At 37.7% G+C, this 25,915-nt stretch overlaps 3 protein-coding genes and 1 long non-coding RNA gene across 13 annotated transcripts in view; 1 reads left to right on the top strand and 3 right to left on the bottom strand.

Moving 5' to 3' along the window:
- Nucleotides 1-949: 949 nt before the first annotated feature.
- Nucleotides 950-11,939, bottom strand: LOC127008699 (eukaryotic translation initiation factor 4E type 2-like). 5 transcript variants are annotated; one of them, XR_007761261.1, is made up of 8 exons: nt 11,785-11,939; nt 9,304-9,376; nt 8,959-9,086; nt 8,494-8,608; nt 7,978-8,130; nt 7,150-7,286; nt 3,598-3,799; nt 950-1,118 (listed from the first exon to the last, which is right to left on the bottom strand). XR_007761261.1 is itself a non-coding variant. In XM_050881026.1 (8 exons), exons 2-8 carry the CDS (start codon nt 10,040-10,042, stop codon nt 1,046-1,048), a joined length of 723 nt encoding a protein of 240 aa, XP_050736983.1. In that variant the 5' UTR covers nt 10,043-10,161; nt 11,785-11,878; the 3' UTR covers nt 950-1,045. The 5 variants fall into 5 exon arrangements, 4 of the variants coding, with proteins under 4 accessions (XP_050736983.1, XP_050736980.1, XP_050736982.1 ...); XM_050881026.1 differs by lacking the exon at nt 3,598-3,799 and adding an exon at nt 9,999-10,161 and having other exon boundaries at nt 11,785-11,878; XM_050881025.1 differs by lacking the exon at nt 950-1,118 and adding an exon at nt 5,190-5,251 and having other exon boundaries at nt 2,116-3,799.
- LOC127008700 (uncharacterized) lies at nt 10,173-11,774 on the bottom strand. Of its 2 annotated transcripts, XR_007761263.1 has the most exons (4): nt 11,447-11,774; nt 11,143-11,294; nt 10,820-10,971; nt 10,173-10,514 (listed from the first exon to the last, which is right to left on the bottom strand). It is a non-coding gene; the product is annotated as an uncharacterized LOC127008700 (long non-coding RNA). The 2 variants fall into 2 exon arrangements; XR_007761262.1 differs by having other exon boundaries at nt 11,143-11,774.
- Nucleotides 11,940-14,919: 2,980 nt separating the features above from the next.
- Nucleotides 14,920-20,249, bottom strand: LOC127008701 (methionine adenosyltransferase 2 subunit beta-like). 3 transcript variants are annotated; one of them, XM_050881027.1, is made up of 6 exons: nt 20,131-20,249; nt 18,234-18,350; nt 17,578-17,765; nt 16,585-16,737; nt 16,157-16,347; nt 14,920-15,559 (listed from the first exon to the last, which is right to left on the bottom strand). In XM_050881027.1, exons 2-6 carry the CDS (start codon nt 18,347-18,349, stop codon nt 15,317-15,319), a joined length of 891 nt encoding a protein of 296 aa, XP_050736984.1. In that variant the 5' UTR covers nt 18,350; nt 20,131-20,249; the 3' UTR covers nt 14,920-15,316. The 3 variants fall into 3 exon arrangements, with proteins under 3 accessions (XP_050736984.1, XP_050736985.1, XP_050736986.1); XM_050881028.1 differs by having other exon boundaries at nt 18,234-18,354; nt 20,131-20,232; XM_050881029.1 differs by lacking the exon at nt 20,131-20,249 and adding an exon at nt 19,990-20,010.
- A 2,032-nt stretch (nt 20,250-22,281) lies between these two features.
- The window catches only part of LOC127008702 (recombining binding protein suppressor of hairless-like), a 198,654-nt gene continuing 195,020 nt past the window's right edge, over nt 22,282-25,915 (top strand). For 2 of the 3 annotated variants that reach the window (XM_050881034.1, XM_050881036.1), the window contains exons 1-2: nt 22,283-22,488; nt 24,286-24,400. The gene's annotated coding sequence lies outside the window, so the exon portion shown is untranslated. Of the gene's footprint in view, nt 22,489-24,285; nt 24,401-25,915 lie in introns of all 3 variants that reach the window. The other variant, XM_050881032.1, reaches the window with a different exon arrangement.

Here is a 25,915-nt window from a genome sequence, read left to right on the forward strand (position 1 = left end):
CCAGTGAGTCAAGGTCATAGTACGTTCCATGCCTTGCGATATCTTTCTCAGTACTCCCTCGCTTGCTCCTTTTTTACCTTTTAGCTGACAGATTGCTGCTATTTCTTCTCATTAATATTAGAATACAATGGCAATATCGAGAGAGAGAGAGAGAGAGAGTGAGAGAGAGAGAGAGTAATATGTAGCCTAAAATCAAATTGCAGTGTGTTTTCCTTACACATTTATACTTGATTTTGCGGGGCTAACTTCACCACCACTGCATTCCATCGCTCTCAAAATATGAAAAGAATTGATTCCATTCACTGAATTTATTTTTTCTCCCTGTATTTTCTTATTACAGCTGCGTTGGAAGGCTTGCTTATGAAAATAATATTTTAAATAGTGAAACTGACAGTGGTGGGCCTAAAATCAAATTGGTGAGTGCCATAGTAATAAAAAGGAATGACAGAAGCCTAAGTTTTAATCTGGCCAACATGTAAAGCAAGAACATAATGGCTTCCTGTTAGCCTATTAGTGAGTATCTACAGGGCAAGTATATAGTTGAACATCATAATCCTGTCAAACTTATGGAAATTTTAATGGAGAGCATTGTTTGGAAAACAATGCCTAATAGGCTACATCATAAATTAATCACTGCATCATTAAAATACTGATTTTCTACTTGCAACAAAATAATCTTCAGTAATGCCTTATGTATGAGGCAAAATTATACTGGTAGATGCTGCACCATTAATAATAGTAAAATTTCCATATTAAATTTTCTGAAGTAAACTTGATAATATTTGTTGACTCAAACAATGTGGTTCTGATAACAATAGGCTACAATGAAAAACTGCTTCCTCTATCACAAAATTATTTTTTTCTTATCAGTGCGCTAATGGGCCAACAATACACTTACAAAACCAAAATCACCATCATCAGTTTGACCAAGGGAAATATGAACACCAGGTTAAGTTTATGAAGGTCTATTTTGCAGCCATGTACACAAGAAGCAGGATGGAAGTGGGAGGTGTCTGTTGGACCACCTGAAGGACACAGCAGGACCTTATCTCAGGAAGGTGTCGGCTCTGTGGGCGAAGCCATCTGCCGCCCTCGTGTTGCGAAAGCTGAACCGATCTCTGCAAGGCACCAGGGAATCAAAATGGGAGATGCATCCATTAAGTGCCACCACAAACTTAGCTTGAATATAGCAATATTACAGAAACATTTTTGACAACATAAAATTGACCCTAAACATTTGTAGCTTTAATGTTTGTGAATTCACAAATTCACAGGGTCCCTTGCCAGCATTATTGGTGGGCAACTCAAGAGTTTGAGTGAAAGTGTGAATGTGACGCATACATTACAGTATGATGCTACACACTCTTTGATGACTGAATTTGCAAGCACCCAAATTAGATTTAATGGCCTTTTTGACACATGACTTCAGGTGCATTAGGGAGATTGACTATTTGTATTCATGGGGTCCTTGCCCTCAACCCTCCCTAATGTTAAGGGACAATTGTGTTTAAAAAGGAAAAAATCAGGAAGGAACATGTCATGCTGCCCAATGCTGAATAAACCTGTATGTTGACTGATGTGACATTACTCTTTTTGAACTGATTCAAGTATGCTGTCTACTGAGGAATCAAGTAATACAATGAGCCCACTAGTATGTGGAAGCCACCATTGCCTCAAACCCTTCAGTGGGATCAAAGAGCCTTCCTGGACCCCAAAACACCTGTGGGAATGGCTGCTGTGGGAAGTACAGCAAGGCATGACAAGAGGCCGAGAGTGACATACAAGGCAAGACTATGTGCCTGCTGCAGACTCATGTAGCTGTGTCTATACCTTTGGGCAGGCTTTGTGCAGGTACATGAGTTCCCCTGCTATGCACTCCAGGACTCCAGCAGGTGCATGGCTCATTCTGCAGGTCTGGGTCCAGATTGTTTTTAGCAATAAGCAGTTCTCATTATTCATCAAGAGTACCAAAGGATTGAACATTTGCAGCACAGTGTACCTTTCATGATTTATCAGCAATCAATTTCAGTAGATATGGTGAAAATGTTAGCAACACAAATCAATTTAATGTTATGCAGATGAAATTCATCATTTAGGGTCTATCATAGACTGTGATATTATTTAATATTTATTTAGCTATTGAATTTTTCCCTACTTGTGTATAAACAAAATCAAGGGCCAGAGAGAAAACCTGAAGGCATGAAACACCGGTCTACAATGTCTACATATTTTTGCTCAGCGGGCAAAAAGATAAATTTGCTAGAAGAGAAACCAAAGCTTGTTGATAACAAGACAATGAACAGATATCAGCAACCCCTTGTTAGTGTACGTACAGTACCTGCTACTAAAAGAGAAGTTATTACACTGGTCCCTCACAAACACATGTGATAAATTATCTGCCTTCACACACTACTGACCTTCATAGATGTATATGTAAATGTCCAACTTGTCTGGACTGTTTTAGTACATCACTGAACTTGTTCCAACACATAATCCCTCAATGTTACCTTCGCAGCAAAGGAATATATTTCTTGCCCAATGAGGGCTGTTTATGGCCAATATTTTACACAAAGGAGTCATTCACATGACCTCACTTCACTAACATTTAAAACAATGTTTAGTTGGGATGTTTGTATGGCAATACAAAAAAGTAAAGTGAATCACAGGGCTGAAAGGCGTTCACACCTGTAACTTGCATTCCCTACTGGGTACTTAATAAATTAAGATAATAATACATATATCAATAAGAAAAATATGAATATCTGTAAGCATATATACAGTGGAGAGTATTAATATTCAGGAAGAGAGACTGCAGTCTTTATTTTGTATTCTGATATAAATACCAAAGAGAAAAATCTTTAAAAGTTGTTTCTCTTCATAAGTTAAGTTCTTATTTAGTCAGCCTAGCTCTGATTGAGTGTGAAAAAGGGTATAATGTGATTCAGAAAATCATTCAGTATGTATAGTAAAAATTCTATCAAAAACAGTTAATTTCTTATCATAATACTACACTCCTGATGACTCATGACAATGACACAACCCACACAGTGAGTCAAACCCACTAACAGTGGCTGTACTTGGTTCAGCAATGAAGCCTTGATGCTCACAGATTTCAAAGAGCAGTAAGTGGCCTTACACACAGTAGTCATTACTTTGTTGTGCAAGGTTAAAACATTTTATCACAAGAAATTTAACTTATTTTGCAATCATTTGTGTTGGCAATGTCTGTCACTTTTATTTGATGATATTCCCAGCCAAGGCAGCTGTCTCAAGGGTTTATATGGGCTGAACTTCCTTAGTGGTACAAGACCTTATTGATAATTATTGTGTAACACTGACCATAACCTCTTTGTGAGGGACTACTGCTTGTGCATCATTATCATTGTCAACAGTGTCAGTAATCTTACATCCCATTACTTACAGGGTGATGTTACTTAAACCTTTATATTCTGAACCTATGTTCATAGACGTCCTAATATCCTGATCACACTACAGGGGTCCTTCTGAATGTTCATAAACATTTGAGCATGGGAACACTGGGTAAAAAACATACATACGTACGTACATACATCTAATGATTCAGAACACCTCACTCACACAGCCAAAACCAGAGAACGGTTGGTGTCTCTTCAATATTCCAGAATCTCCTGCCTCTCCCTTTTCCCCAAAACACACTTCCGTTTCTTTCTCCTCCTCCTCCTCCTCACTTCCAGGCAAATGGGGAAGGTTGTAGGGGTGGAGACATCAGTGGAGGGGGCCAGGTTTGCGGAGGAAGCTGCTGGTGGAGTGGTGGGTGTGCCTAGCGAGGGTCAGTGCAAGAGGCCAAAATAAGGGTGAGACAATATTGTGACACACTGAGGGAGAGGCAGTGGCTACCCGTTCCCCTGAATCCCTTAAAACAATACAAAAAGGTGCTAATTTGACATGCAAAATTTATTTACTTTTCCTGAGTTTTTCAAGAGTCTGAACATTTTTTAGTACTTAAATCTACATTCTTTTTTCCTACATAAGTTTATAGTTATAGATGAACTTACAATTATTTTTAAAGTTTAGGCCTCACTCTATCTAAATTTTTAGAAATTTCAAACAATAAGCGTATCAAGGTTAGTGTAAGTAATGCTAGGAGTTTCCTCTTCAAATAAGTTCAGTATCAAAAAATGTACATTCAGAGGCTGATAAATTCCTATTTATTGATTTTATTATTGGCTTTCATTTCAAAGGCTTTAATATATATTTTTTTAATATGAGGACTAGAAGTAAAAAGCTCATCTCAAAAGACTTCACCTACATTATTAATAGTTCTCTTGACAAATAAGAACATTAATTTTAACTATCCTTGCATAGAAGTACTAACTCCTGCTTCTTAGTGCACAGAGTGGGAAGGATCAGACTCAGACAACACCAATCCAACAAGGCAATTCCATGGACACTCTCTGGGACAAAGACTAGCCACTGCCCTCACTTAACAAAGGAACACAACCTTAACATATAACAAATTTATGAATCATGAATTCCAATGGAATTTAATACATGTATACTGATTTCAGTGCAAACAAAAAGTATTTATATAGAACTAGCAAATAACATACTGTAATTTAATTTTGTAAAACTGATGAGTAAACTGTCTTATTTTATTATAGATAGGCATAAATAAAACTTTCTAAGAGCAGTATAGGCACTCCAAGGATCCATGCATCAAGCCATGCAAGTAGAAAAAAGATGTTCTGGTAAAAGTACAACTGCTCCTCAATGTGGTTTACTGTTAAGTGTCGGGGTTGAAAACCATATTAAAAACACAGAGAAGCAGATGTGAAAAATCTTGAGTTAGAGATATAGCTATCCTAACCTACATGCAGGAACCTAAGAAAATATATATATTATTAAAAATTAGTAATATATGATATTTTGCATTAAAAGATAGTTAGTTAGCAAGGAACTGTAAAAATGCATCATTTAATTTGCTGTACCGAGTTTGCTATCCATCATTTTACCTATCTTTATTTAGTCCAGTAGGCTCTTGCCAATAATATCTTCCACAATAATATTTCCAACAAAAATGTTGAACTACTATACCAAAAGTCTTTCATAGCATTTGGATGCTCTTGAACAACTGGGATTTTGCAGGAAGTGCCTGAGCCCACCAAGGATAGTGTTTGTTTGCCACCCCAATGCTCATTCTCACTTTTTACCATGCTTGGTGAAATGAAGTGTCTTCCTCAGCGCCAGATAGAGCTACCAATGGGCCCTGGTGCTGCAAGTAATTACTATAATTGTTTTAAACACTATTAGCTATGAAAATCTTTTAATTTACACACATCATGCCTGAGCCCCCTATGAGGCCGGGCTCTGGTGCTGATATACCAGCTCCCCCCCTCTCTTGGGCCCTGGTCTTCCTACAGGTGACAGTTTTGCCTCTATGGCCATTACTGGCTAAGGTCAGTGGTTGATAATGGTTTCTACATTTTTGCCTATGGGGGGTTTGGGGAGGGAGTGGGGAAAAACCCTCAAAGCTAAGTGACAAAGATACAATCAGTGTGCCCACTCTGTTAAGGATAAATGAAGGATTGATCAACTCACTGAAAGTGGTGCATCAAACACTGATATTGTGAGGAAGTTTAAGTATCCTGAGTCTACAGAACAAAATGTTGAGGAACTTATAGGTGACCAAAAAGAGTATTGATCTGGCAAAGAAATATTCTAGCACTTATTAAAATGAGAACTGGGTGATGGATGCCGATTGTGAGGAGGGTTTTGAAGGGTTGAAATTCTAGGTGGTAAAAACAAAAATCCATTTAACATATCTTTGAATGTCATACAAGTAATACTTTCACTTATAACTTCATTTTTCAAGCTCCCATTAGACATTTGGCAAGAGTTTAATGTAAATATGTTCCTCAGCATACACTATAAGCAAAAAAGAAATAAATGGATCACTAAATCTATGATAAGACCATTCTATGGGACTCATGCTTCTTGGTCTTCAGTGCTAACACAAAAAAATAATGTTGCAAGTCTTACAATTATATGATATTTGTCATAACTAACTTCCTGCTAAAAAAGAAATCTATTAAGGTCAAGCTATTTGGAAAACCAAATTAGTTTAATGCAGTGCCTTTGTCCAGTGCCTGAGGTATGATAAATATAGTTGCAATAATCATAATTTTCAATGGGAAACTGATGTATATGGCTACACCCTCAAGGGGAGCCCCCGGAGGGAACAGGGCATCAGAGCAAAGGGTAGACAAAAGTTTTGTATTACATCAATAAACAGACTAGATTTCAGTAAGGTGAGTGACAAAAGTTTTCACAAACTGCAATAATGTTATGATCATCAACTTCACAGCCCCCTTTCCAACACTGAGCATGGAAGAGTGCCCAGACTTGATAAAAAAAGAGAAAGCATCAGTCAAAGGATTAAGACCAGCCAATGTGCACCACACTGACATCCACACACCATCCAGTATTCATTTTCCACACCTTGACAGGTTATGAAGAAGGCAATGCCACAGACAATATATGAAGCTTTGTTTTGTATCAAGGTCTGTCATGCTGCCACCAGGGCTGTTGCTAGATAATCAGGACATTGGGGACTTAACCCAGCATTCTGAAGATCCATACACAATAATGGCATAGGTTCTAGGTGATTTTTGGGCATGCTCTCCCAGGATTATTTTTAAGCAATTTGAATTATTGAAAAGATTCACAGCTAAAGCCCCCGAAGCCCACACCCTAACAACAGCCCTGCCTTCTACTCACTTTCATGAAAAGAGGATGCAGGATTATAGGTCACACATAAAAATAAATAAAAAAATAAATAAAGTAAAAAACTTCTGCACATTTCACGGCACAGTTTTAATTCTAGTAACTAAGCCTTTCTATGCCCACTCATATCTATTATTTCCAACAAACCTCTCATATTTAAATACAATCTCCAACTTATTTTCTTTCTCAACATATGACACATACACCATACACACATACACACACACACACACACTCAAACAGAGCCAATGCAAGCTGAAAAAAGATAATGGATGAGGCAGAAAAAGAGAACAGAGCATGGCAGCAAAAGACAATGGGAAAGAAGAGCTAGAAGTAGTGCTACTAAAGGGAAAAAAAATAACAACCACAAAACAAACATCCACGTACTTGAGAGAGTCGTTGTGGGTCTTGTACTCCATGACGGTGTTTGGTGGGAGGTTGAGGACGCGCTTGAGGGTGTCCCGTATGCGCGTGGTGGTGGCCGTGTCCTGCGCCGTCCTGTTCCACACTGAGATGATGTCCTCCTGTCAGGGTATGGGAAACATTGTGGATGCTGAGTGAGCTTAAATTCAACAATACATAAATTTACTTTAAAATATTGGAAGTAATTTCATTTTTATTCTAAACAAAATAGTACTAAACTGATTCTGACAAAGCATCTTCCACATATAGCTAACCACTAGTATAAGTTATGGTATTTAATCTGTTAATACAAGTGTTGAATTAATGTGGGACTGAAAATTGGCTATTGTCATCACTTCTGTGCTTTGTATTATAGGTAAGGGAGTGGGATGGTCTTTTAACCTCCTGAGTGCTGGATGATTTTCAAATATTTTGTTATCCACTCATAAAATCATATACAATATAGAAATAATGTGAAAATAAGTAAAAAGTGGTTTAAGAAAGTGAAACATTTTTCACTCAAATTTCATATAGGCAGTAACTTTCCAGAATTCCTTTAATTTGCTGCTGTGTCTATATATATATATATATATATATATATATATATATATATATATATATATATATATATATATATATATATATATATATATATATATATATATATATATATATATATATATATATATATATATATATATATATATATATATCTATATATATATGGTGATTGCACTGTGCAAGTTAAATACTACAGGCATAGATAAAATCAGACATAAATTAGCTACCCACAATGACTCCTGTCTCCCTCACCTGGAAGCGCACGGATATGACGGCTCCACATATCTCGTCCCCGACCATGAACTGTTCCCCCAGCATGGCCAGGATCATGTTCTCCCAGCAGCGGGATGCCAGGCCCTTCCTCAGTCGCACAATCCACTTGCCACCATTTTTGTTTGCACCATCCTGTTGGGGAAAGACAATTTGAGCCAACTCAGAATGATTATCAAGTAGTGACAGAGAGTATTACAGCATTTTGGATACAAGGTTAATATTGTTTATGATTTTAAATATCTAAGAGCATGTGCTTTTGAAAGGTCTTTTATATGAGGTTAGGATGATATACTGATGCATGGCTTCTTTCCTGTACTTGACCCCTTTTTTTACAGTAACAGAAGCAGCTAAAGGAAAAGAAAAAAATAAATAAATAAAATAAAAATAAAAAGCCTGATAAAAAAGCCCAACATTATTCATACACCATCCTGAGAAAGAAAGATAGATGTACAGATAATCATAATAGAAGAGGTGACCTTAACCCTAGCTACCTACCTCCCACATGGGTTTGATGCCGTCTTTGAAGATGTGTATATCTGAGTGTGAATTGAGGTCAGCTGGCCGCACTAGGCGACTGTAGTAACCCCAAAACTGCTCCACCGAGGCAAACCTGACACACACACACACACACACACACACACACACAAACACACACGAAGAGAAGAGGGTTAAAGGTAAAATTCAGTATTATAAAGAAATGATATCATACTTCTATTGAATAACGAAGACTATACTGCACATTACAAAACTCAGTTATCCCTCTAAAATAGACAAGTACAATAATGAAGGATTATACCATTGAAATAACAGTATAGCCTCTTTAATATTTTCCCACTCTACCCTGCCAGCCTGATATTTTTGTCATAATTTTTTTTGTTAGTCATATAAGGCACTGCTTCAATTAATAAGACATGAAATACATGGTACAACTACTGGGCATCTATTACAATTACCACTCACCTCCCAATCAGCTTGAGGTTCTGGTCATAATTTTGGGTGGTTGCCTGCTTGCCTGGTGCTCTTCTACTGAACCAGATGGAGTAAGTGAACTGCAAGCGATGATCCCCAGGCTTAACCTCCACTGGGGGCTGCAAGCACAAGGATCAGTCATGGCAGACATAATAATTCAAACATTACTACTTTACATGAGTGAAGATATAAAGAGTAAAATGTATATGGCATGCCAATTTTTCATATGACTAGAAATACAGCATGAAGTATAATCTGTGAAAACAAATATATCTCTTACTTCTAAGAGGAAAGTTCAAGTTAAATTATGAGACAGAAGATGGACTGGAAACTTACCAGAGGTTTATCCATTTCTTTCAAATCTCTGCTGCCATTGTCTTCCTCACCGGAATCGTCATTATTTTTAAGTCTGATGGACAATCAAAAGAATTAATTAACTTCCAAAACTGCAGAAAGAAGTAAATGGACAGGTGTTCAATAAGGCCACTTAGGAAAATAACTCATTACTGCTAAAATATAGTAAACTATCACAATAAAATACACATTAGGGATTAATTAGTTTTTCATATATCAGAAAATAACAATTTGTGAGGGACATGGTTATCAGTCATGAATAGCATCTTAAAAACTATCCAGAAATAATGGCACCACCTATCAGGGTGAGTTGGGCGTAATTGTAGAGTAATACCCCAGTTTCTACCTTGTGATTCCTTCCCAGTTTCTTATTTTGACTTTTAATTTTTTTCTAAGATTCTTGTTTGGACCTAATTACCCCTTAGTTTCTTCCCTTGAACTGTAAATCCTTTCAAGTTTCTTATCTTGGAATTGTTATTCCTTGCCAGTATTTTATCTTGGACTTAAAATTCCTTCTTAATATCTGGCCTTGGGCATACTTTCAGCCTTAGATTTTTCTTTGTACTTTATTAATTCCTCCTCGTTGTTAATGTGGCCCCCATGTCTTCAATCTGTCCCTTGCTGTAGCTGGTGAATGCCATTAAAATCTAAGTAATCCTTCAGATAGTTTTAATTACTTTTTTCTCTTCTTCCTCCTCTCCATCAAAGTCTCCCCAGTCATCAAGGCCTCCTCCTGTTCATCTTCAATCAGTCATGTTGTGAGTGCAGTGCATTTAGGGGCCGTATTACAAGTCCAATCCAAGAAGTTTTGGGTCCCTACAGAGTTATTCATCCCGAACTCTGCAGGGACCCGAAACTTTTCAGATTGGTCTTGTAGAATGGCCCCTACACCGACCTTTGTAGGGACCCGAAACGTCTCGGGTTTGACATGTAATAACACGAGGATAAGAACAGTCAAGCTATTACAAGACCCACAGAGTATAAAGTCCTCTGATAATGTTACCAAACCAAACAATCCTTCCAAAAAATCTGCTAAGGGGAAAATTAAAGATAAAACACAAACTCCAAACATGAAGAAAAGAACGAAGAATGCTGAACAGACTGGACACTGTCACCCTACCTGGTAGTACAAGACCCACACATTAGAAAGCTCCCCAATAATGCTACCAAACCAAACAATCCTTCCCAAAAACCTATTAACGGGAATATTAAAGATAAAACACAAACTCTAAACACGAAGATAAGAATGAGGAATGCTGAACAGACTGGACACTTCTGCCACTCGACTGTCACACTAGTACGAGACCCACAGAGTAAAAAAGTCCCCAGATAATGTTACCCAAAACCTATTAAGATGAATATTAATGATAAAACACAAACTCCAAACACGAAAATAAGAATGAGGAATGCTGAACAGACTGGACACTTCTGCCACTCGACTGTCACGTTAGTACAAGACCCATAGAGTATAAAGTCCCCTGATAATGTTACCCAAAACCTATTAACGGGAATATTAAAGATAAAACACAAACTCCAAACACGAAAATAAGAATGAGGAATGCTGAACAGACTGGACACTTCTGCCACTCAACTGTCACGTTAGTACAAGACCCATAGAGTATAAAGTCCCCCGATAATGTTACCCAAAACCTATTAAGATGAATAAAACCTATTAAGATGAATATTAAAGATAAAACACAAACTCCAAACACGAAAATAAGAATGAGGAATGCTGAACAGACTGGACACTTCTGCCACTCGACTGTCACGTTAGTACAAGACCCACAGAGTATAAAGTCCCCCAATAATGTTACCCAAAACCTATTAAGATGAATATTAAAGATAAAACACAAACTCCAAACACGAAGATAAGAATGAGGAATGCTGAACAGACTGGACACTTCTGCCACTCGACTGTCACGTTAGTACAAGACCCATAGAGTATAAAGTCCCCCGATAATGTTACCCAAAACCTATTAAGATGAATATTAAAGATAAAACACAATCTCCAAACACGAAAATAAGAATGAGGAATGCTGAACAGACTGGACACTTCTGCCACTCGACTGTCACGTTAGTACAAGACCCATAGAGTATAAAGTCCCCTGATAATGTTACCCAAAACCTATTAAGATGAATATTAAAGATAAAACACAAACTCCAAACACGAAGATAAGAACGAGGAATGCTGAACAGACTGGACACTTCTGCCACTCTAGAACAAGACCCACAGAGTAAAAACCCCCCAATTAACGTTACCAAACCAAACAATCCTTCCCCAAAAATCTATTAAGGGGAAAATAAAAGACAAAAACACAAATTCCAAACACAAAGATAAGAACGAGGAATGCTGAAACAATGCGTGGAGGACATACGACCGTCATCTCTCCCCTCTAATACATAATAACCAGGGACTCTAAAGACATATTACCACCATATTATAAAACCTCAATGTCTACTCACGCATCGTACTTGTTGACCATCGTGGACATGCTGGCGCGGGGGAGATAAAGACAATAATAAGGGGAGCCTGGATCAGCTCGAAGCCATAACACTGCGCAGGAGGGTCGATCTTGCACCCGGGACGGAAAGAATGAAAAAAGCAAGAAAATATAAGGAAAAACCAGGAAAAAGGGCAAAGAAAAAGGAATAAGCATGTGGAAAAGAATGAGAGAGGCAAGTAATTATAGGGGAAATGTAGAAAGCAAGTAATTATAAGGGAAAACCAGGAAAAGGGCAAAGAAAAACCAATGAACATGTAGAAAGCAAGTAATTATAAGGAAAAATCAGGAAAAAGGGCAATGAAAAAGGAATAAGCATGTGGAAAAGAATGAGAGAGGCAAGTAATTATAGGGGAAATGTAGAAAGCAAGTAATTATAAGGAAAACCAGGAAAAGGGCAAAGAAAAAGCAATGAGCATGTAGAAAGCAAGTAATTATAAGGAAAACCAGGAAAAAGGGCAAAGAAAAAGGAATAAGCATGTGGAAAAGAATGAGAGAGGCAAGTAATTATAGGGGAAATGTAGAAAGCAAGTAATTATAGGGAAAACCAGGAAAAAGGCAAAGAAAAAGCAATGAACATGTTGAAAGCAAGTAATTATAAGGAAAACCAGGAAAAGGGCAAAGAAAAAGGAATAAGCATGTGGAAAAGAATGAGAGAGGCAAGTAACTATAGGGGAAATGTAGAAAGCAAGTAATTATAAGGAAAACCAGGAAAAGGGCAAAGAAAAAGCAATGAGCATGTAGAAAGCAAGTAATTATAAGGAAAACCAGGAAAAAGGGCAATGAAAAAGGAATAAGCATGTGGAAAAGAATGAGAGAGGCAAGTAATTATAGGGGAAATGTAGAAAGCAAGTAATTATAAGGAAAACCAGGAAAAGGGAAAAGAAAAAGAAATGAGCATGTAGAAAGTAATTATAAGGAAAAAACAGGAAAAAGGCAAAGAAAAAGGAATAAGCATGTGGAAAAGAATGAGAGAGGCAAGTAATTATAGGGGAAATGTAGAAAGCAAGTAATTATAAGGAAAAACCAGGAAAAGGGCAAAGAAAAAGCAATGAGCATGTAGAAAGTAAGTAATTATAAGGAAAAACCAGGAAAAGGCAAAGAAAAAGAGATAAGCATGTGGAAAAGAATGCGAGAGGCAAGTAATTATAGGGGAAATGTAGAAAGCAAGTAATTATAAGGAAAACCAGGAAAAGGGCAAAGAAAAAGGAATGAACATGTAGAAAGCAAGTAATTATAAGGAAAACCAGGAAAAAGGGCAAAGAAAAAGGAATAAGCATGTGGAAAAGAATGAGAGGCAAGTAATTATAGGGGAAATGTAGAAAGCAAGTAATTATAAGGGAAAACCAGGAAAAGGGCAAAGAAAAAGCAATGAGCATGTAGAAAGCAAGTAATTATAAGGAAAAACCAGGAAAAGGGGCAAAGAAAAAGGAATGAGCATGTGGAAAAGAATGAGAGAGGCAAGATATTATAAGGGAAAATAGGAAAAGGGCAAAGAAAAAGGAATGAGCATGTAGAAAGCGAATAATTATAAGGAAAAAACAGGAAAAAGGCAAAGAAAAAGGAATAAGCATGTGGAAAAGAATGAGAAAGGCAAGTAATTATAAGGAAAAAACAGGAAAAAGGCAAAGAAAAAGGAATGAGCATGTGGAAAAGAAAGAGAGAAGAAAGAAATTATAAGGAAAAAACAGGAAAAAGACAAAGAAAAAGGAATAAGCATGTGGAAAAGAATGAGAAAGGCAAGAAATTATAAGGAAAAACCAGGAAAAAGGCAAAGAAAAAGGAATAAGCATGTGGAAAAGAATGAGAGGCAAGAAATTATAAGGAAAAAACAGGAAATAGGGCAAAGAAAAAGGAATAAGCATGTGGAAAAGAATGAGAGAGGAGGGAAAACCAGGAAAAAAAAGCAAAGAAAAGGGAATGACCATGTGGAAAAGAATGAGAAGCAAGAAATTATAAAGAAAAAACAGGAAAAAGGCAAAGAAAAAGCAATGAGCATGTAGAAAAGAATGAGAGAGGAAAGATATTATAAGGGAAAACCAGGAAAAAGCAATAGAACAGGAAAAAGGAGAATTAAATTGACTATAGGAGGAAGACACAGAATGTAAAACAACTCTCGGCTCCTTTTTTTTCTCTATCTCTCTCCACAAGCCATTCATATACTACGTGTGTGTGTGTGGGGGGGGGGGAGAGAGAGAGAGAGAGAGAGAGAGAGAGAGAGAGAGAGAGAGATTATTTCATTACTTTCTATTAAAACCAAACCCTTTTACTTGAGGTTTTCTGCTATCGAGTGCTATATAATGTGATTTTGCTCTGCCTCCTCATGGGTAAGAGAGGGGACTACAGTAGATGAAACTATTAACCCGATAGCAGCGGGGATCATGTTTCTTAGTGCTCCCTCCAAGCGAGAAAAATGAGAAAATCACCCCTTACACAAACCATTTCATAATATATATCAAAGCATTTGTGATCAGATTATGTATCATCTATTTTGGGGGTTTATATCATGGCACAAATTTGGCCCGTCGCTGCTACACAGTAAAGCCACAAATTTGGCCCGTCGCTGCTACCGGGTTAAATTGTAACTAAGATGTTATTGAAGTAGCTTGAAGAATCCTATAAAAAAAATTAAAAATAGGTGGGCAGGCTTAATACAGTGCCATGATATATAGATTTATGTGGGTAGGGGTGGACAAGACTCCTTCACTGTGTGCTAAATTTAATGATCTCCAGCTGTCAAACTCCATGTAATGCTGTTTGATATATGCATAAAGTAAAGGCCTGTCAAGCTTCATGTAATGCTGTTTGATATATGCATAAAATCATGGCCTGTCAAGCTTCATGTAATGCTGTTTGATATATGCATAAAGTAAAGGCCTGTCAAGCTTCATGTAATGCTGTTTGATATATGCATAAAGTAATGGTACTAACCACAGAGATGCATAATAATCTTATCAACGTCAAAAAACCTCTCGATTTGCCACTAGAGAGCTTTCCCATTCTCTGTGCTCCTGTCTAGTTAAATTATGTTATTCCAGTCTATCCATAACATGTTCTTTATAGTATGTGCATAGGAAGACACAAAACAAAACAAATCTTCATTATATTAATTTATAAAAAGAATATTTTAACAGCAAACAAAACATCCCTTACCAACTAGAATAATAACCTCAACCCATGCCAGTGCTCCCATCTTATGGAAACCTGAGGATAACAACAATTAAGATTCATTCTAAACATCATTCATCAAGAGTCAAGTAAAAAAAATCTTAATTACTCTCACACAGAGATAAACCCAAAAAAAGTCAATTACACACCATAAAATATCTAAAAAATTATGCATTCAATTTCCCTCACCTCCTATGATATACAAAATTAATTTCTATATCTCTCCCTTCTTATATCACAAAAAATAGCAGCCTCCACCTCCCTCACTTCTCATTATATCACTAAGGCTTGGCAAGAGCGTGCTGTCTTCACTCCACCACCGTCCCTCACAACCATTGGGACAAACATTCCTTTATGCCCTCCTCAAACTTGGTGTGGTGGCTTATCCCAAGGTCAGTGAGGCGGCTGACATCCATCTCAGGGTCATAGGGTCGCAGGGGGCTAGCATCGGTGGAGGGAGTGACGTGGTCATGAGGAAGGGAGAACACCCGAGCCATTGTCAGGGTCATCTCATACTTGGTGAGCTTCTCTTGTCCACTCCACTGGTATGTTCCACTGAGGTTCTGCCCCTGGAAGGCAAGTGTGTACAGTGCAGGAGGCAATGACGGGAAGATCTATTTACATGATATTCCTTTGCAATGACTGAAAATGGTAATTTCTGAGATAGTATCAAACTGTTTCTTTTCAGGTGTTGATCTCACAGCTCTGGCATTCTTCTGCTATCCTCCTTTTACTAAATTACAGAAGCCCATTTGGAGGAGCAGGAGGTTGGGGGGCTGATATTGCAAAAAATAGGATTGTATGAATAGGGAAAACCTTAGATTCCTATTGTGGCCACCCTGTTGAGAAAGTTTCTGGAGGGAAGAGGGCATCAGAGCTATAAAGATATAGGTCTTTGGGAAAACAATTGAGGGAGTCCAATACCCAGTTGTAATCTCCTGTAACATATGAGCTACATCCCTTTATCATCTGTTATAAAATCAACTGGAATACAAATATTTAATCCCTGTGTTTTAGGCATAGCATTCAAATACATTACTATTTAGCCTCTTAAAATGGACTGACTCATTTTTTTACCCAGACACTCTAATATTTTTGTATCTTATATTTACCTTATCTTTTCCACATGTCAGAGTAACTAGGAACACAAGAAAATGCACACTTACCTTTGCAATGAGAGCTATCATGTCGGCAAGGATGAGTGCTATGTCCCTGGCGTGAGCTGGGCACCGGCGGTCATGGTGAGACACAGCCTTGGATTCCTTGCTCTTCAGGACACTCAGGAGACATGTGATGGCACTCTCCTCCAGCTTCTCAACAGAACCGTACAGCACAGGGATCCTCAAGACACATGCATCTGGAGGAGGGGCCAACATTGTCATCTTTCCAGGGTAACACCACCAACTACAAAAGTTATTCATGAGCAAAGAAAAAGATGGTAAGAGGAGTGAATATTCCCGAACATGGTATTCTACAAAACTTAAGAGCCAAATAATAAAAAATAAATAGAATATTGAGACCCTTTGTTCTTTTCTTACAGTGGGAAAGGCTAATACTAAATCTCAACAGTATAAAGAAACAGCTGGTGCCCAACCTGGTGCAGCAGCCAAGACTGCTTCCTCAGACTCCATTTTAGTGAGTCCGTACTTGCTGAGGGGGTTGCACTTGTCACCCACTTTGTAGGGCGGAGACGTACCATCAAATACATAGTCTGTGCTGATGTGTATCATTCGACACTTTATCCGGTCTGGAATATAAGTAAAGAACAGAATGGGGTTAGAAGTTCATGAGTGAGTGGTGGTGTGAGTAGGTGTGAGTTCTATCAAACTGTGATTTATGTTCTTTTTATACTGGACCTTTTGGAATCAAGTATGGCTCTAACCCCCTAGATAATACACTTTTGGTGAAGACAACTGGAGTTGAAAATATAATGATGATTCTTCTTCTTTTCATCATCCTCTTTATCAGCAACCCAAAGGCAAAATTAGGGATTATTCCCCACCCTATCATTGATGATAATGTCGATAACTGCATTATCATTGATCTTAATCCCATCATACTCCAGTATCCACCATAGATAGTGGAGGTCAATCCCAACACTGATAATTATGAGTCATCATATCATAATGATCATTATCAGAACTCATTTTACTGAATGAAACAAAAGGTTTGTATTAATTTTAGAAATAAGGAAAAGGCTAAAGGCAAGCTGGAATAACTTCTCTGTGTTCAGTAAAATGAGTTCTGAGAATGATGATTATGATAAACTCATTATGGATGTAAGTGCATGTGTTTATACAAATCTGCCTATTTAGGTTAGATTTTAGGCATTGTATAAGTCTTTCAATTATTTTGGTTACCTGAGATGGCAACACATGCATTTTGAAATTTTGATAACATGTTTATCAAATCTAATCAACATAAATACCCCTTCTGATAAGTGGAATCTTACTACTGAGGAAGCATATGCAGGGAGATTACATGTTCTAAGTACTAGTTCAAATATATGAGTATAGTACTTTGCCACAGAGGTGCACACAGAAACACATGGAAGGCAAAGCATACAAAACATCCTCCTTCTCCTTACGCGCAACAGAGGCGATGTGGCCAGCAGTCTTTATATTAAGGAGTCGAGTTTCCTCATACTTTTTCTCCACAACATCAGGGAATCGCTCAGCAGCTGCATGAATGATGAAATTTGGCTTTTCCTTTTCTATTAAATCCTTTACAGCCTCTTGGTCTGTTAGGTCACACTTAATCAACCCTGGACCAGCTCTGGAAAGAAAAAGAAATGTAGGAGACTGTACAATGAGAGGAAAGAAGAATACCTAACAGTGATGATAAAGCTTCATGTGATTGAAAAATAGCAAAATTGAACGAAGGGAAGCTTGTCTTCTCAATACCTACCTCATTGCTTACTGGTAAATGATAATAATGATGATGATGATGGTGATGATAACAGATAAGGGCTTCTTCTCACATTAATAACAAAAGGCTGAAGTATTTAACCTTCTGGGTTACAATCAACCAAAAGTAATTCTTCATGATTTCAGTACTATTATGAAGGGATAGTATTTTTCACAAAAAGCTTAAATTTAAGAATAATGCAGTAAAAACCAGGAACACTACAAAAAGGTCTAATCATAAAACCTGCTTTGATGATAACTGATCACACATACACAAATAAGTTCATGTACAGGGCGACAGAGTGTGCTTACCTCCTTAATTTTGTACATAACTCACCTAGAGAAGGCCACCCCACTCACTGCATAGCCTTTCTCCCTAAGGACAGCACACACCGCTCGTCCCAGCAGCCCCGAGGCTCCCGTCACCAGAACTTGAGAGGCTTGACTACTCATGCTTGCTTGTGGGAAGACCAAAGTATTGCATTAAATAGATTATTCTCAGAAATATTGAAAATGGAAATATCTAAGGCAGGAATCAGCCTCATACCACTTTTTTTCAATATTGAAACTCCAGAAACTTCAAGTAAGCCTGGAAGAATCAAAATGAAGTCTTTGTGACTTGCAGAATTTGAAATAATTTTCCCAAGCTAATGCTTCATGTATTCATTTTAAATAATCCTTGTGAGATCCATTCAGTATTTGTCTTCTGCTTCTGCTTCTAATCACTAATGTGCAGAGCTTAAGGGTTGGTGCATAACATGCCTATGTATGCATTTATGGGCATTCATAAAATTTTATTTGACAAAATCCTGTGTGGAACCTTTATAATTAATTACTACAGGGAGGTTTGCTTCGGATCTCTGCTGTTTAGCGGGAAGGTTACCACAAAATGAAAACGATGAAACAAGAGATATGTCCTATAGATATATAAACATTGGCCTTTCATGCAGGATCTAATGTCCATCTGGTTCATCCCAATACTTCATCCAAGACTGTTTAAAAATTTAGTAATGTGGCTAATATAACACTGAACACTCCCCTTGAATGTTGAAGACATCCCTTAACTCAACTTCAGCAAGCTTCGTCACAACATATTCATGCAGGACTTTGTGAATAACACTGAAATTGTAGTCCCTCTCATGTAACTTATGGCACTGTCTGTATCAGTCTTTGCAAGTTAGGTTAGGTTACCTATTTCTGCAGGTTAGGTTATTATCTATGCAATTATCATGTATTACTTATTGGTTATCATGCAGTTAGGTTATATATGCATCAGACTCATTACCTGGACTCTTTAAGGTAACTCATTATCATTACCTTACTCAGCAGGGAGATGGTTTTGTAAGGGAAGAACATGGGACCCCTGAATTTGTATGGAATTTGACAGACTCCTCGCTATTGACTTATTTATTTATTTTTTTACAGCAAAGGAGTCAGCTCATGGGCAACAAAAAGAGAGCAGAGAAAAAAAAGGCCGCTACTCACCGCTCCCACATAAGACAAAAAGCTGTATTTAGGGCAAGTGAAAAAAGACACCACCTGAATAAAAGTAGAAGCAAGCAGATAGTGTGGGTAGAAAGGAGAAAGACTGGGCTATGTATGGAGAGAACAAAGTAGCTGAACAATAATTAGAAAGTGGAGATGAAGTTGAGACAAGAATCTGTATTTAGGGCAAGTGAAAAGGATGGTGTGGGTAGAAAGGGGAAAGACAGGGCTATGTGTGGATAGATCAAAGTAGCTGAACAATAATTAGAAAGTGGAGATGAAGTTGAGACAAGAATCTGTATTTAGGGCAAGTGAAAAGACGGCCCCTGAAAAAAATAGAATGTAGATGGTGTGGGTAAAAAGGGGAAAGACAGGGCTATGTGTGGATAGATCAAAGTGGCTGAACAATAATTAGAAAGTGGAGATGAGGTTGAGTAGAGGAACAAGTTAAAAGGAGACTGACAGGGAAGGAAAACTGGGCTAGACTCTCTAAGTACACAATGAAGCACTAAATAAACTACACCAACAACTACATATAGCACTGTGAATCTCTTAAATAACAATGAAATATATATATCCAAACAATACCAAAGGGAGAGTATAATTACCTAGAGAGTAGCCGGGAAAGCTGCTGGACTGAATAACCTACACCAGTAACAACATACTACACTGAATCTCTTAAATAGCAATGAAATATAAATCCAAGCAATATAAAAGGAAGGATGTGTAAATAATTAAAATAAAAATACCTGTGGAGTGGACCGGAGAGCCTTACATGCCTAAGTGCCGCCCCAGGAAGAGTTATCAGTGAGGCCCCCCCACCTCCCCCCCACCGCGTACCTTTACTGCCTGTGACCTTAATTTGGGCAACGTGATTATAGGATACCGGTATACATAAAAAAAGATGCTTTTGCTGTGTGTGCCGTATAATTAAGTGAAATTTAAAGAGTAAAAAATATTTTTTCATAAATAATAGGAAAAAGCATTCCTCAGACTGCAATGTGGTTGTTATTATTATTTTCTGAAAAAGAAAACGTACGTATTTTGAGCCAAACTCAATAATTTTTTTCATGTTGACATTTTAGATATTGGCTTGCGAAATAATTAAACAGATTTTAAAATTTGTATTTAATATCCCTATTGCAGAAAGGATAAGGGAAAATATTTCATATTTTGTTTAATTTGATGCAAAAATTGTCGATTACGGTAAACTATTCAGGCCTTCTTTGACCTTTTTTATTATTATTTTGTCAGCCTTGTGGGCGGCAGGGTAGAATTGCCGCCCCCCCTTGTGAGGGCCCTGCGGAGAGCTGCTGGACTGAATAAGCTACATCAACAACTACCTTCGCGGCGAGCGGTAGAGGAAAGAGGTCGTCGTGGAGCCGCGGCTGGATGGTTCTGACAGACACGTTCTGCAGCAGTGTCGGGTTCTTCACCTTTAATTCCTTGGCAGTAATGCGAGGTTCAAAGTCCACCTGACGTTGTAGGAGCTTCAGGTTCAGGTTGAACGTCTCTCACGGCACCTTCCTGTCTGCCGCTGAGCTGGACGCTTAAGTCCGGTGATTTCCTTATCCTTCTTTCCTCCCTTCACCAGGGCACTGATGACTGCCAGTTGGTCCTTTGCCAGGTCCTTTCCTAAGCCCATTGTCCCACAGAATCCACAATTCTCACGCGTGGTCAAGGGCAAAAAACAGCATGGCGAGAGAGCAGAAAAGAAGATAGACTTACTTATGCTCAAAGCGTGCGGGGTGACTAGTACGCTCTCAAACCTCGTGACGTCATCAAGCACCTCTCCCACCTCCCACCAGTATTTACGCCAATTCTCCTGACGAATTTGAACCAAGGTATAGAGCAGGGGTTCCCAACCTTTTTGTTCCTCTGTACCCTTTGGGCATTTTTATAGGTTCCCGTGTACCCTTAAAAATTTAGATAAAAAACGATGAAAGTGTAATATTTTGATTTTATCTTATAATGAAATCTTTATGTGTAGACTGATGATATAATTTAAATACCAGTTTTGCTTACTAAAATGAGGAAATTGAAAAAAAAAAATTGACTGCAGATTACAACACCATGTATTGTACAGTAGAGGTTATTCTCTCGGACCCAATGTGCCCCCTGGAAAGTGCAAATGTACATACCACTGTGGGTACATGTACCAGGTTGGGAACCCCTGGTATGGGTTGATTTAATTATTCCGCGACATTGAAATTGGCGCGACCACTTTTGCGCCAATTTCAATGGCGGTGACTGTATATCCTGTGCCGTGAATCTCTAAAATAACAAAGAAATATAGATCCAAGCAATATAAAAGGAAGGGAGTGAGTTTAAATACCCGCGTTGTGGAGGTGTGTGGTGTCCTACCTGACCTTATCAAGACCACTGTGACGCGAGAAAGCTTCACTACGTACATGCCTTGGATTTCATTGGAATGTCTCATATTTCTATGCCAAGATGATAATAATAGCCCTGTACATAATAAACGATGAATAGCTGAATGGAAAGGAAATAAGGGATGAGTTACAAGCATAATTACCATATATCTTTGTGAAATGAGGCAGATGAGGCTAAGCATATGACAAGATACGTCTTTATATTAGAAGTAATGTTCAAGTTGGCCTGTATATTGTCTATCTCACTTGTCAGATCATACTTTTCCCCCACCTGCAAAAGAAAAAAAAGAAAAAAAACAATGACCAATATCACAACGTCCACACACAAGCTCCCACAATCCTTCTCCCCTCTCATGCCTCTTCACCTCTTCCCTCTTACACTATCCCCATTCCACCACTTCCACACAGTACATATCCGAATCACATTACTCTAGAAAATAAAAGTATTAATTGTAGGCCCGTTAAAGAGTCCGAAATAGTCATCGTCACCATCAGGAGCTTGCCCGCCCGTGGCCGTTTTGGTTGTGTTGTTGTGGTCGAGGCTGAGCACCCATGTCTCCCTGTCCCGCCTTCCCGTGTCCTTACCTTGTCCCGGAGCGATTGTGAAACTTATTAATGTGGCCGTGTGCTTGTGCTTCTCCTCCTCCACGTGCTGCCGGAGGAACGACGGGGTAATGCATAGTAACACCGAGGAGCGAGAGGTGTCACAGCAAGGTGGGTGGAGGCGGTGTGCCTTGCTCCTGGTTGCTAGGTAGTGGTGAGGGGGATACATGGGGTTGTATGGCGTTGTTGTGGCTCTGTGGCTTTCCAGGGACATGCAAGTGTGTTTGAGAGTGGAATTTTGGAAGTTGGTTCATAATTTGGATTTGTTGGTGGGTTAAGGTTTGCGGTTTCATGAAAGTTTGGTGTGTTTGCAAGTTTTCTGGGGTTGTTTTAACTCTGTGGCTTTGCAGGGACATGCTAGGGTGTGTGAGGGGTTGAAATTAGGATGTCCGTTTATAATTTAGATTGTTGGTGTGTCAAGGTTTACTGTTGCTTTGATGTTTTATGTGTTTGCAAGTGTTAGAATGTCATGTGACTGGTAGTTTCTTGTTAATGGTTGAGAGCTTTAATGAAAGCTATTTAGCATACTATTAACATAAGTAACCTGTCATTTTGCATATAAAGTTCATTTTCAGTATCGTCCAGTTGTATATATTCATTACTATTTTTTGGCCTATGTGAAGAGGTGCTATTCATTGCGCAAGTAAAACTTGTATAAAATATTTTCAAGTTTATGATGGGAAGAGAGATAAACAGCCTTATAATTGAAAATAGCTAGTGACGTTCCAAACTCGAGAAGATTGATAGATGGTGCCACACAAGATGTAGTCTTAATCTCCCATGCAACTGAAAAAAGTAAGCTTGATGAATCGACCTGAGTATCCAACTCAAGAAAAGAGCAAGAGATTGGTTTGGGGATAGACTAATTTGGTTTGCTGAGACTAGGATTCTTGGTCATGTTAATACAGTTTGTATAAAGTTAGGAGGATTCAGGGCAAAGGAAGTATTTGTGATGTCTCTTTGAGTTTGTAATTCTGATGGGTGGGTCTTGTTGGGAATGAAGTCTTTTTCTTGTAATAAAGATCTGTAATAGGTAAAAAAAAGTATGGCTCTGAATTGCAAAAGCAGAAAAAAGAGCCACTTTTAACCCTTACTATTCTTCTTCTTATTTTTATTATTATTGTTATTATTTATTGTTATTATAATTATTATTATTATTATTATTATTATTATTATTATTATTATTATTATTTTTATTATTATTATTAATTGATGAACTTAGATGCATTAAGGTTTTTCATTAGTTCGTATTTTCTGAAGGAACTATCATTGCTTAAAATATAAAGTTTCATAAGAAAATATGAGGCATTTCTGGAGGCACATCTATAAGCCATTTTAAGTGTACTCTGTGTGTATTATTGTAAAGGTCTTATCGACTATATCAAATTTTTTTTCTGTTGAAATAGGAAACTTATTAGAGTTAAAGAAAAGAATATAGAAGAATACTTTCAACTGCTAGCAGCAGCTTGATTGTGCCACAGCCCTTTGAAGCCTGTGTTTAGCTTCCTCACTAGAGACCAGCCTTGAAGTTTTTATGAGATAAATTGTTGTAATGAAGAAAATAATCCTGACCCTTGACCCCTGTCCCACTCATCCTGTTCATTGTGGGAAGTGGGGATAAAGGCTATAATCAAGAAAATTATAAAGATGAGAAGGAATAAGGAATAAATGAGAAAAACAGATGAAGGGCAGAAAACAAATGAAGAAAAATATGGGTATTTTAAGAGTAGGGGGTAGAGACAAGGAACAGAAGAATGGAAAAGAAATTGACTTCAAGGGGGAGTTGATTGAGAAAGATGATGGGAGGAGATACTTGTGGGATAGAAGTGTAAAAAAGAAAATATAATAAAAAAATCTTAGGATCAGGAAGTGAATAGTAAGCATTGACCCACACAATCTTTTTTGCAGGGTGCAGCAGACAAGGAGGATAATGCACTGTGGTATTATTGGACATTCAAACTGTGGCTGTGAAAGTCTGGAAGCACCACACCTTTTGAGCAACAGCACCATCACCACTGCTTGAGTGAGTGTTACATTATTGTTTTATTGTATTAACAATTATATGGTGTCATTGGTAATTAGTGATATGTTAGAAATATTAGTTGTATCTTTGTAATTTATATTGTCAAAATGAGTTCTGGGAATTTTTTCTGGTACTCCTATTTTTAGATATATTTAGATAGATAGATTCCCAAAATTAGTGAGTAGCTACCTTATTTTTTATGTATTTTCTTAAGTGTAGTACAAGGATTTAGTTGTTTTTAGTTGAGAAAAAAAGTGGGAGAATTGCACTTGCTAGAAGTTAATTGTTTGAGTTAACATTTTTCAGCTCAAAAGGATTTTGGGGTATTTTTGGAAAGGTTTAATTGAAAGTACTTGTGAAAACAGGGGGGATGGAAAACTGCTTGATAGTGTCAGAGTGTTTTATAAAGTTGTTGAGGGGAGGGAGTGGCTGAGTGATTGGTGGACAGAAGTGGTGTACACTTGGTCTTTTGTTCATGTCTCTGACGGCTGGCTGCTATCAACCAATGCGGAGTGGCTGAAGATCACTTGTCTACCAACCTTACTTCTGATTGTGGCTTTAGTCAAGTGGGGTTCTGAGAAACAAAACAAAAAAACTTCATCACTGTAGAAAATATCCACTCACCCACCAACAGGCTGGGTAGTCTGCCAGTACTCATCAAGAATATGGGTTAAAAAAAAGTGACAGTGTATTCTAAACTTCACTTTATGATATGGATTATGTCATAAGGGATATAAAGATAAAAGTATTGTAATGTTTTGGTAAAAACATTTGTAAATATTAAGTAAAAAGTGAAATATATTTTGATCAAGTGACTGTTTCACATGCAAAGAGTGGCTAGTGATTTAGAGAGAAAAAATAAGCAGTAAAGTTTGCAAAGGAAGGAATAGAAGTAGGAAGAAAGTGATGAAAGTTTTTTTTATAGAATTAAAGTAAAGGGTAGAAACAGTGTTTAATTCTGCTGAATATCCTGATAATAAATAAGGTGAATGAAATAATAAGCATCATTGTTTGAGCCTTTGTGAGCATGGAAGGATGGAGAGAAGAAAATTGATGAGAACTATAAGTTGTATGGAGGAAAATATAGCTGGTATATGGGATAAAAATGGGTCTACATAATAATACAGTTGTGCCAATACTGATGAATGAAAGTGAGTCATGGATGTTGATTCACAGTCAGAGATTCAGGACTGACACAGTGGAGGCTAATTTTTGAAGGGTGTTTGTGATAGGAGCAGAATGGATGGGAAGATTTTGGGTAGACATGTCTACATACAGAAGATTAGGCTTGGTTAGTAATCCTGTGGGGGCGAAGTAAATAGTTTTAAAATGTGGTCAGACATAATGATGAAGTTATTGGTTACCAAGTAAGATTTATGTAAGGTGTGATAAGAAAGTGTGTAAGGGGCATGATAGGTGTTGGGGGTCTGAGAGTGACCTTGAAGAAAATGGAACAGCAGAGTTTCATGATATTTTAGAGAAAGGGAAAGCAAAAGTCAGAGATGTAGAAATATG

Source organism: Eriocheir sinensis, chromosome 38, assembly GCF_024679095.1.
Source record: "Eriocheir sinensis breed Jianghai 21 chromosome 38, ASM2467909v1, whole genome shotgun sequence".
NCBI classification, from domain to species: domain Eukaryota; kingdom Metazoa; phylum Arthropoda; class Malacostraca; order Decapoda; family Varunidae; genus Eriocheir; species Eriocheir sinensis.

What these genes read in the sequence shown, in the direction of transcription:
- LOC127008699 (XM_050881026.1), bottom strand. Translation starts at nt 10,042, where the DNA reads ATGACTGGGGAGACTTTGATGGAGAGGAGGAAGAAGAGAAAAAA. An exon ending in AAGAAATGGATAAACCTCTG is followed by an intron (nt 9,087 to 9,303) that starts GTAAGTTTCCAG and finishes TTGTGCTTGCAG; the next exon opens with CCCCCAGTGGAGGTTAAGCC. An exon ending in AACCTCAAGCTGATTGGGAG is followed by an intron (nt 8,609 to 8,958) that starts GTGAGTGGTAAT and finishes TGTGTGTGTCAG; the next exon opens with GTTTGCCTCGGTGGAGCAGT.
- LOC127008701 (XM_050881027.1), bottom strand. Translation starts at nt 18,349, where the DNA reads ATGAGTAGTCAAGCCTCTCAAGTTCTGGTGACGGGAGCCTCGGGGCTG. An exon ending in AGTGGGGTGGCCTTCTCTAG is followed by an intron (nt 17,766 to 18,233) that starts GTGAGTTATGTA and finishes TTTTCTTTCCAG; the next exon opens with AGCTGGTCCAGGGTTGATTA. An exon ending in TGATAGCTCTCATTGCAAAG is followed by an intron (nt 15,560 to 16,156) that starts GTAAGTGTGCAT and finishes CTTGCCTTCCAG; the next exon opens with GGGCAGAACCTCAGTGGAAC.